This window comes from Montipora foliosa, chromosome 2, assembly GCF_036669935.1.
Source record: "Montipora foliosa isolate CH-2021 chromosome 2, ASM3666993v2, whole genome shotgun sequence".
Lineage (NCBI taxonomy): Eukaryota > Metazoa > Cnidaria > Anthozoa > Scleractinia > Acroporidae > Montipora > Montipora foliosa.
In genome coordinates, this window is record NC_090870.1 from 6,855,374 (window position 1) to 6,865,373 (window position 10,000).

The following is a 10,000-nucleotide window of genomic DNA, read 5'->3' on the forward strand; positions in this document are numbered from 1 at the left end:
TGGTGTTTGCCTGGACGTCGCCGTCGTAGATCTTAAAGCAGTTACCGTGACCAATGGGGTCAATGTACGCGTGATGAAAATTTTGCTTGGAAAACAAACATGGCTGCCGGAGAAAATCTCTTCTCACCCAAGTACGTATGTAACGAAGGATTTATCGCTTGGAAACACCCATCCGAGATGCAACGATCAAAGAAAGCTTTTAAAGGAAGCATAATTCATTTGGTTTGGGATTGCTAAGTTCTAACACTCATATGTGGACAGATGGTTGGCTAAGGGGCAGCTTTTTTTCTTCGTTAACTGTCAAGGAGAATATACAAACAATGTTTTTGGAAGAGAATAAAAGCGACAAAATTAGTTGAGACACTGGAAAGAACACAATCATGAAAAATAGTATCTTTCCATGACATTTGCGGTCGAGGAGGAATTTGTCCAACATTCCTAAGAAGGGATAGGTGCCTCAACCCCCCTCCAAAAACTGAAACAGTGTACATATTTGAGTAGGCAATAGGGCCCAGGCATCGTTTAAATGACAGCTGATCATTCCGTTTTCTGAACCAGCCCAATCAAGGAAATTTATTCGATATTTATTTATCGTATTTTGGACAGGAGGGGAGGCCAAATTTCTGATGGTCCAAATTGGTTGAGAATGATAAAAAAATCACTTTCTTTTTTTCCTCAGATTTTGAAAGTGTTTATGCTGAGCATTCTTGGGTAGCCTCTGCACGACTAACCTCAGTTGCCCGCGTTACTTTTGCACAGCTGATGTTCGCCAAAAATCTGTGTAAAAATTTTAACTTCTTCCATGTTATCTTCTTCGAAGCTACTCGGAGCCTAAGGTTATTCACGATAAAGGTTGGTTAAATTCTTTCTGCAATTTTTGCTATACTTAATTGCCTCTTTTGTTGATTTGCTCGAAGAAATTTCAATCTTCTGCGTAAACATTGTTGCTCGAACTGTAAGGTGACTGAGACCATTTTCAACGCTCCCAAGTGACGCTCTTATGACAGGGATCAGCGCTACAACGCTGTATCATGTCATTTTTGATTTATGAGCAACTAAATCCAATATTTAGGGTGTTTTTGCTGGACTATCTCATTGCCAAGGTAACTTATTACGTCATAATAATGACCACATCTTGTTTGGAAATAATCGGTGTTTTATATGGTTCCCTGATATTTCTGTTACGTGATACAGCGTTGTGGCGTCATTCGTTCTAAGGAGAGCGTCTTCGAAAAGATGTTGAAACTGTTTTGAGTCACTTTAATAATGCACTTATCAATTTCAAGCCCCAGGGTGGGGTGAGGGTACCTACGAGAAATTGACTGAGAGGACCTTCCCCTGGGTAGGGATTTTGACACTTACAGAATGCGTTTCCCCAGGGTCGGGAATTTGACATGCCTGCCATCTTGGAACAGCGAGAGAACCTTGAGATGTGTTCTTTGGTTTTCTTGATTTTTCTGGACACCATGATTGAAAAGAAAGATAGGAGAATTGGTCTTGTATTTTTGAAAATCTGGACCATCATTTTTTTCAGTCTTTGCTGGGATGTTCCGAAGTTCAAGAATGTTTCTTTGTATTTTTTTTGTGATTGCTTTTTGTATATTTCTACATATTTGTGAATTTTCCACTCTATCATTGTGCATGCTTGATTGATTCAAAAGCTGGTTAATATTGTTCAAGTTGTTTTGCTCAATTCTAGCCTCTAGTTCAGTACCTTGAGCACCGGAAAGGTTTAGTGTCACATGACAAATTTCCATCAGCTGTTAAAAGGGAATTTGAAATCGACAGTGGAAAAACATTGATGTTCCAATAATGTGAATCCAATGAAAAGAAAAGTTACTCCAGGGGTGGGGAATTTGAGCTTTTGTAGGTGCCTGGGGCTGGAAAATTTGGCGCTAGCTTCCATGAAAATGTCCAATGTCCCTGGATCAGCCACCACCCCGCACACTGGGGCTTAACGATTGATAGGTGCACAATTTACAGTGTACTTGTTGATACCAATGTGATTTTGCATTCCCTACCATGAATTTCTTAAAAGCAAAGTGATAAGACGTAAATGATTTGTATGAAAATGCAGCCAGCTGGGCAACTTTTCATCTAGTCTTCGGTAGATGCCTTTTTTTTCAGCCTGATTACACAGAGATTTTCCAGCCAAATACTGAAAACTGCCTGTAAAATCATTCATCCTGGGGCTGCATAGTTCAATCCCAGGGTTAATTTCAGCTTGGGTTATAATTAACATGCGAATGACAATTTTCTGAGTGATTATCTCAGGATGAAATTGTAAGGCCAATACCCCTTATTCCAAAATGGCCGCCATTTTAGTATCCTTTTGTTTGATTGCAAAGTGGCCTTTTGACCTTTTTCAAGGTTAAATATTCTTTTGAATTTACATTTGAAAGCAAGGCAGAAAGGGCTAATGTGCAAGGAAACAAAAGAATACTAAAATGGCAGTCATTTTGAAAAAAGGTGTAATGAGTGGTTTCACTATTAAATAGTGAACCACTCATTACTTGCTTGTGTCTCCCTTTATTTATTATATCATTTTAGAAAACAGTCCTAAGAAATTACGCGTGCTGATTGGTTAAAAATTGTGTTTCTATAACTCGATGGAGACACAGAACTAGCACAAGCTGTTGACGTAGTGATGGCGCGAGCAAAGAGAATTTACATTTTGATAATTAGAGTTAACAAGTTGTTTTCCTTTTTCTCGTCACGTTTTCTAAAATAAATAGAAAACATGTACTCCGAGTTTCTATCGTGTTATAGAAACACAAGTGAAAGTTTGGGAGAACTCGAAAAAGCTTTGAAAACAGGGAAATCTCATGATAAATCAATAGTGGCCAAAACCTTAAAATGACTTACAAACAGTATCATTTTGCTCTCATGGATATGTTTTTGTCTTCAGATACACAAATTTTAAGACATTGATGTCAATTTTTCGGATACATTTCTGAGCTTTCAGATGTAGGGTTAACCCCCCTGAAAATGCGTAAGCTCTATACTTATGATTTAGAAAACGTTAATTAATTTCCAATTTAATTCGCCTGTTCCAGGCTCCCAGATAGTCGGAACAGTCGACCCAAGCCCCCCAGGCTCATTATTCGCTCACAATTTTTTCTCTTTCTCGACTATCTGGGACTCTGCCTGGAACAGGTTACATTTCAATCAACCTGCTTGCTTACTGGCATCAGATAAGCCTGTTAAGCAAGAATCCAACTATTAAGTGTGTGGTACGCATTGCGTACCTATTTTTATCGAAAGGCTGAAGCCCGAAAATCCCGCGCTACATATTAATTCAGCTGCATACACACATCTTGTGAGTCTTTAATGTCATTTTCTCTTCGATACAGCTCTCTCAATATCAACGGAGTTGATAATGTAAATTGGCCACCGTACAGAGATTTACATTATCAACTCCGTTGATAAACCAAATTTTTGTATACTACTTCCCCACCGACTCACCACCACAGTTTCTTTAGAAACTACCCCTTCATATTTTAAGTTAGCCTGGCAGACCATGAAATAAGAAACTTCCAGTACAAATAAACAGGCGTCTTTTTGAAATGGAGGCTTAAAACTTGGGCCACTTAGTGTTTAGTTATCATAGTTTTGAAATCCAAAGAAAAAGGATAACTTGATTTTTTTTTATCTTAGTATCACTTTAAATATGAGATTTGTTGTTGTGATAAAGAATATTCCAAATTTTATGTATTTGAACAGCAGTTATGTAATCATAGGAGTTGATGAATTAATTAAGCAACTGGAGCCTGAAAAAATCTCGTTCGAGCCTTCTTTGCACATTTCAAGATGCCTCGTCTTGTTAACTACGATCACTTTCACTTTGGATTTGTTGTTATAACTTCAAGAGCCGGAGTTTTTGGATGTTCAAACTCTAAGCGAAATATAGCGTACATTTTTGAAAACTTGTCTGTTAATAAACGAAGAACAAAAAATCAACGATTAATTAAAATAAATAAAGATAAACGCCTCCAGAAAAATTCTGCTCGAGGGCATGGCAGACACTCAAAACGGAAAAAATTAAATCGCTTTGCGTTATTTTTGACGCACGGAGAAGTTGTTTCGAAACTCAAATGTCCGGTTTTTTGAAGGGATCTAACATTTTCCCCTTCACGAACCATCTAATAAACTCTATGCTACTGAATAAAAATATATTTGACTTTAATTGATAAGGAGGTCTCGTTTCGGTTAAATTAAGAAGACAGAAGCTAATTGTTGAAATCAAAACTGGTCAATTATCATCGTAAACGCGTGTTTAAGGCTTAATTTAGGCTCGGAGTTTGGCGAACAAAAAAGCCCAATTCCTAATTATAGTACTGTTTTTAGTTTTTCTGTCGAGTCAGTTTCCAGTGGACAGTATTAATCCCACAAAAGCAATCTTGTTTACACGCGGGAAGACAACGCTTTAAGTAATTGTTGGGAAAAACCTCGAAAAGCGAACTGAGTGCCGGAGGGTCCTGTGAGAGAAGATATCTGGAAAGTGTGGTGAAGAATAACCCAACGCTAAGCAGATTATACAGTGACGAGACATTGTCCAATAACATTGTTGTCGTAGGAAAAAAGAACACAGAGTGAGTTGTGTTCCTCAAGAGAAGTTCAAACTAGTTCCTCCTAGCAAAAAAAAAGGCGCATTGAAGCGTCAAATTTTTTGTTAAACTGTTTGTTTTCAATAATTGGAACGAGGAAAAAGAAAAAATTCAGTATTCTCCGAAGGTTAAGTTATTTTTCTTTTAAAATTTTGTTGAATTCATGCTTTGCGAAGTCATGACTTTGTCGGCTGATTAAAGGTTTTATCTTTGTATTGAGTCTCGACAGAATTATCAATATAGAACGTGTTCTACGTTAACTCTTTCAACTTGTCACGCAATAGAAATGACAATAAATGAATGTAAACATACCCCACCGCTATCCTCGCTTTCCTCTAGATTCCCTGCTGATTCAAGCGGAAGAATTTGGTTAGTAAGTTTGTTGGGAGGTAGTTCTTTCAGCCTGTAATTGACCTCGCCGATGAGATATTTGCTTTGTTCATCATACAACTGAAAGTGTAACACACTGGCTTGAAGTTTCCCTGAAATAATGTTGTTCATCGCTAACTTTTCATTGAATACCGGATCGCTTGATCTGTTTGCCGGTCGAGTCTTTTGCTCCCAAATTTGAGTTCCCTCAAAAGTTATTGTTCCGATTACCAAAACTACGGGCAGAATACCAGCCTCGGGACTCGCGATCTTAATCCCGCGGGCCACGAAAATTTCGAGATACCTAAACGACTGGTCGTAGTAGAGGGAAAACTCTAACTTGCCAAGTTTACTCCTGGGCTTTTTTTGGTGAACTGCCACTTTCCTTTGCTGAGAAGAAGGCGACGGCAAGGGTATCAAACCAGATATTTTTCTCATGGGCGAAACTTTGCGAGGTGATGTTTGTGGTGTGTTCGAAACTAGCGGAGGTGAGGGTAAGGGGCTTGGATTGATTGCTTCGTGACTAACTCCTCCACTGTCGTCAGCCTTTTTGAGAACGTCAAAACGGTGAACGGTGGGTGACATATGTGTACTCCCATTGCGATACTGTTCCTTTTTGAAACTCTCCGTCCGCTCAAGGGCGCCAATGGGCTGTTGAAGTTCGAAGGGGATGTATCTTGGAATACAAAACAATGGAATGTCTTGTTTTACGATAGCGCGAGAACGAAATTTTGGATCGCTGCTCAATTTTGAATACTTACGATTATCCTTCGAAGAACGATGACGGATATACTGAATTATAAAATATACCGCAACAACGAAAATTCCGGTCACCAGACCTAATCCAACAGCCAGAAAAACTAGAAAAAAAATGTAACGGGAATGTGAGTGGATTTAAAAGCCACTACAATTCACAATAAATATTGCGCCGTGAGACTATAATATCCCATCGCGAAAAAAAAAAAAACTTCAGTAATGTTACCTTGGTTAACCATCTAGGAAAAACTGATCACCACAAGATTACAATGGTCGCATAAATTCACATCTCGGTGCATGGCTCACCAAATAGTAATCGTGTCTTTGTTTTGGCAATGATAAAGGTTCGAAAATTCACAGGTCACATTTTTTGTGACGGTATATTGTAACGTCCGCATTGCAAGACGTCAAAGTACAAATAGTAGTTTTCCAGTTTTTACTCTTTCTTAATGATTGTTGCTTTCCGGTTTAGGCGACCAATAGAATGCCTCAGAAGACAATAGGATCAGTCACGCAAGTTTCACCGGAAGCAATCTTTTAATATTAATTGCTTTTATACTGTCAGGAGGGTTTCAGCTGAAATAATGACAATGCGAAACATTTTAACGTCAAGCATTATTTATTTTTGGCTCAGAAATACTTTTGCTAGTACAAACACGGGCTTACTCTTCAGGGGAATCCTCTGGCACTAACGTCATGGCGATTAAACACCTGGTAATAATTTCAGAGTTTTTCGCCTTTTCGATGCGTTTGAAAATGTGAGGAGTACTTTAACACTATTCAACGTTTTATGACTCGACTGAACAAAGGCCGGAATTAATTGCGTCGACAACTACCCCTCGCCCTGAATAGCGATATCAAAAGTCACACCGTGAAATTCTATTTTTGCTATATCAAGCAATAACGTTTACCGAAGCATCAATGGTACATTGACATACATGAAGATTGGAAAAATTTAAGCTTACATTTGCTGACAATCAAAAAGTTGTTAAGAAGAATTATCTTTCATAAACCTTCTGATTCACTTTTGACCGGCATATTTTAAGGAAATTGTTTTTGATGTCAATATTGTTTGTTTAACTCGTGAAACGTAAAATTTAACTGAATGACTTATGATTATAAAAAAACGGCATATTTTAAGGCAATTCTTTTTGATGTCAATATTGTTTGTTTAACTCGTGGAACGTAAAATTCAACTGAATGACTTATAATTTAAAAAAAATAATTTTCGATACGTGAAGTTTGACGTCCAGGAAACGACTTCAAACGAACGCCTTCGTCATCTTAAACCGTTTGTATGGCAAAATAGCTACAGTACAGACACACTTGGCTGTTCAAACGTCTACAAATTTGACGCCATTTAAATTTACAGAGTAAGAGTTCTTTTAACCTCACAGTTTGGCTCCAATATCCGCTGAAATTACTTGATGTGATATTATTTTTATTTTTATTTTTTGTTTTGTTTGGTTGTTTGTTTATATATTGTTTCCACGATATCTTTAAACCTAATAGCACCTCGGTGATATATTCTTTACATCATTGGTACTTGGGAGGAAAACACGATCCCACCCACAGTAAGAAATATATAATTAAGAGTAGGCTGATATAAGCGGTATCAACCTTGAGATCCAATACCGTGGCTATATTTGAAGTATTTGTAATCTTGATACCAATATTGCAAATAATTTTGCCGTCTGTAACTTATAGTGTGACGTCATCTTGCGGCCGCGGCACAGTATTTTCAATGTCACTAACTAACTAAATATTGGACGTGTTTTCACGATAGCCGTTGTCTCGCTTAACGTTCTATATTCCTGAAAATGGTTTGTTTGCAGAATTCGTTCAGCGACTTAAAAATGATACTTGTTTTCACAGGTAAGATTCAACGAGGAGAGGGCACGTGTCAATACAAAAATAAAAATAATAAAAATAGCACGCCTGTTGTATTTCCGATTTGAATAACCGCAAGTGATTCCTCATCGGCCGAAAGTAATTGCTAACTCGCTTAAACTTCCTGGTTTGGTGGCTTAAATTTAATGAGAATTCTATTGAAATTTGCCGACTTGCTTAACTTTAAGCGCTCTCGGGCTATAATTCCTGACAAAATTGTAAATCTAGGGTTTTTTCACGAAGTTAAATAGCCCTTCTCGCTCCAAAACGACGCTGTGACATGGTTGGGTTGCAAGCGTTCTTCCTGAACAATATGATGTTGGGTGGAGCGAGGCAATGTTGGCCTACTTTTCAATTTATGAACTAAATAAATATGGATTAAAAATTTGAAAGATGGGAAAAAATCTTAACTCTTTTTGTCCAGAGTTGAAGATTGTCAAATTTCAATGCTCACTGTGGGTAGATTTTTTTACAATTCCTGTGAGGTCTTAAAAATGATACCGATTTATCGGCTTTCTTTTGAAGAAAATACAGTTCGATGAACACTTCCTTTCTCTGCAGTTTCTATATCGTTACGTGCGTTCGTTGATTGTTTCGCTTAATGTGCCACAAAAAAGTGGCCTCCCAGTGTGACGTTCGAGAAACTCCTTTTCAATTTTGCACTATTGTTTGTGAAATAATAGCAAACCCAAAAACAAATTACAGTTAAGGTTGAGGTCTTTTCTTTTTTTTAGTTTCTGGGCCTCCTTGAATTTGATTTCATGTGAAGAAGTCTTTGTCTTGTCGATTTCGTGCTTTCACAATGAATAAATCGAGACTTACTGATAGGTTACATTACTGATATTGCGGACATTGTTTATCGAGATCGGACTCATCTAGCGTCCCACGCGGAGACTGATCAAAACGACCCCTGGCGCGTTATCGCCAATAGGGAGGTTTAGCAACGACAACGGCGACGGCAACGAGAACGTCACAAATTTGCATATTTAGTGAGCAAAAGCAATAGCTTTGCACGCTCTGCACGTGCATCTTTTCATTTTTGTCTATTTCTTTGCCGCCGTCAGCAAAACAACAACGTGAAATCACCAAATCTGAGGTATAGAGCGTTTTCACTCACGTGACCAGTAGCCATATTGGATTACTGAAACAACAGCAAGTATTTGTATAAAAATAGAGTTCAATTCCCGGAGGATTAGTTTGCAACACCATCATGGCCGCCATTCCTTTGTTTTGGAACACAAACATGGCCGCCGTGACGTCAGGTGAAAACGCTCAATTAGGGAGAACGTCAGCGCTTTAAGCTAAATCTTCATTTTCTCCTCCAAATTGAGCGCCGTTCATACTAGTTTCGTTCTTGAGGGTTTGCCACACCTTTGTCACGTTAAAATACTTGGAATAGTCGCGAAGCGATTACAATAACGCGAATTCACATTTAACGACGACGTTCTTGTTGCCGTTGCCGTCAACTCCATACCATGGTTACAAACAGCGATGGGAGAACATTAAATGTTTCACTTCGATGACACACGAAGTTTCAAGTTAACTTCATACCATCATCACAAACACTCCAGCAGTGGGAAAAATTAAATGCTTCGCATGGATGACATACAAGTTGTACTCTCCAAGTTCCTTTTAGAACGGTTTAAATTACGTGTGGGTAGTAATTTCACGTTTTTCACTAAAGACATTTTGCTTTATTCTCAACCAAATAGAAGGATTGAAAAACGCGCGCCTTAATTTCTGCACTAAGCGCTGATTGGATATGTATACTTTGCATTTATGATTGGCTAACCACGTGCGCCAGCTGTGAATTGACAAAGTAAGTGTTTGGTTCTGGTCTCAAAGAACTCAGTTGAAATTTTCCAAAATTTCATCTGCAAGACTGCTTACTTGAAGTAAATTCTTAAGTGTAGTTGTTTATAAATACAGTTCTTTCAATCTTGTGGAAAACTTCACCTCGATCCAATTAGCCAGTATCAAAAATACCATAACACTCTTTGTTTGTCCCTCCAAAACTTTGCATAAGCGTTGGGACCATTGTAAGACCCAAGAGAAAATAAAAACAATGCTTATGCTAAATTATGAAGGGACAAACAAAGAGTATACTTGCTAATAGTAGAGCGAGTTGCAATCGAGTGTCGTAAAACCAAAACCAAAGTAATTACTTTGGCCAATCAAAAAGGACGGAGACAATCCAGTAAACCAATCACAGCTCGAAGTAATTACAAGTAGCCGACACAAAGCGCGGGAAAATGTGCACGCGCAAGCCACTATTGGTTTGGGTTTCACTTCTTATTGGTTGAAAAAATGGCGCGAGAACTTTGCACCAATCACTGCGTGAGGTGATGCAAAACCAAAGCAATTCGCTAATTACTTTC

The 10,000-nt window shown here is 38.2% G+C and overlaps 3 protein-coding genes across 15 annotated transcripts in view; 1 reads left to right on the top strand and 2 right to left on the bottom strand.

The window, feature by feature from the left end:
- Window positions 1–6,153, bottom strand: part of LOC137992262 (synaptotagmin-7-like) — a 12,813-nt gene extending 6,660 nt beyond the window's left edge. Inside the window, exons 1-2 of the mRNA XM_068837496.1 lie at window positions 5,959–6,153; window positions 4,920–5,836 (exon numbers count right to left, since the gene is read on the bottom strand). Coding sequence (XP_068693597.1) covers window positions 4,920–5,836; window positions 5,959–5,971 — 930 coding nt within the window. The 5' untranslated portion in view covers window positions 5,972–6,153. The remainder of the gene's footprint in view (window positions 1–4,919; window positions 5,837–5,958) is intronic.
- Window positions 1–10,000, top strand: part of LOC137992259 (synaptotagmin-4-like) — an 89,561-nt gene that overhangs the window by 29,207 nt on the left and 50,354 nt on the right. For 10 of the 11 annotated variants that reach the window (XM_068837479.1, XM_068837484.1, XM_068837478.1 and 7 more), the window contains 2 exons: window positions 1–131; window positions 680–852. The exon at window positions 1–131 is cut by the window's left edge and continues 1 nt beyond it. The gene's annotated coding sequence lies outside the window, so the exon portion shown is untranslated. Of the gene's footprint in view, window positions 853–10,000 lie in introns of all 11 variants that reach the window. The other variant, XM_068837483.1, reaches the window with a different exon arrangement.
- The window catches only part of LOC137992264 (synaptotagmin-7-like), a 13,323-nt gene continuing 11,169 nt past the window's right edge, over window positions 7,847–10,000 (bottom strand). For 2 of the 3 annotated variants that reach the window (XM_068837500.1, XM_068837499.1), the window contains exon 5: window positions 7,853–10,000. This exon is cut by the window's right edge and continues 351 nt beyond it. The gene's annotated coding sequence lies outside the window, so the exon portion shown is untranslated. The other variant, XM_068837498.1, reaches the window with a different exon arrangement.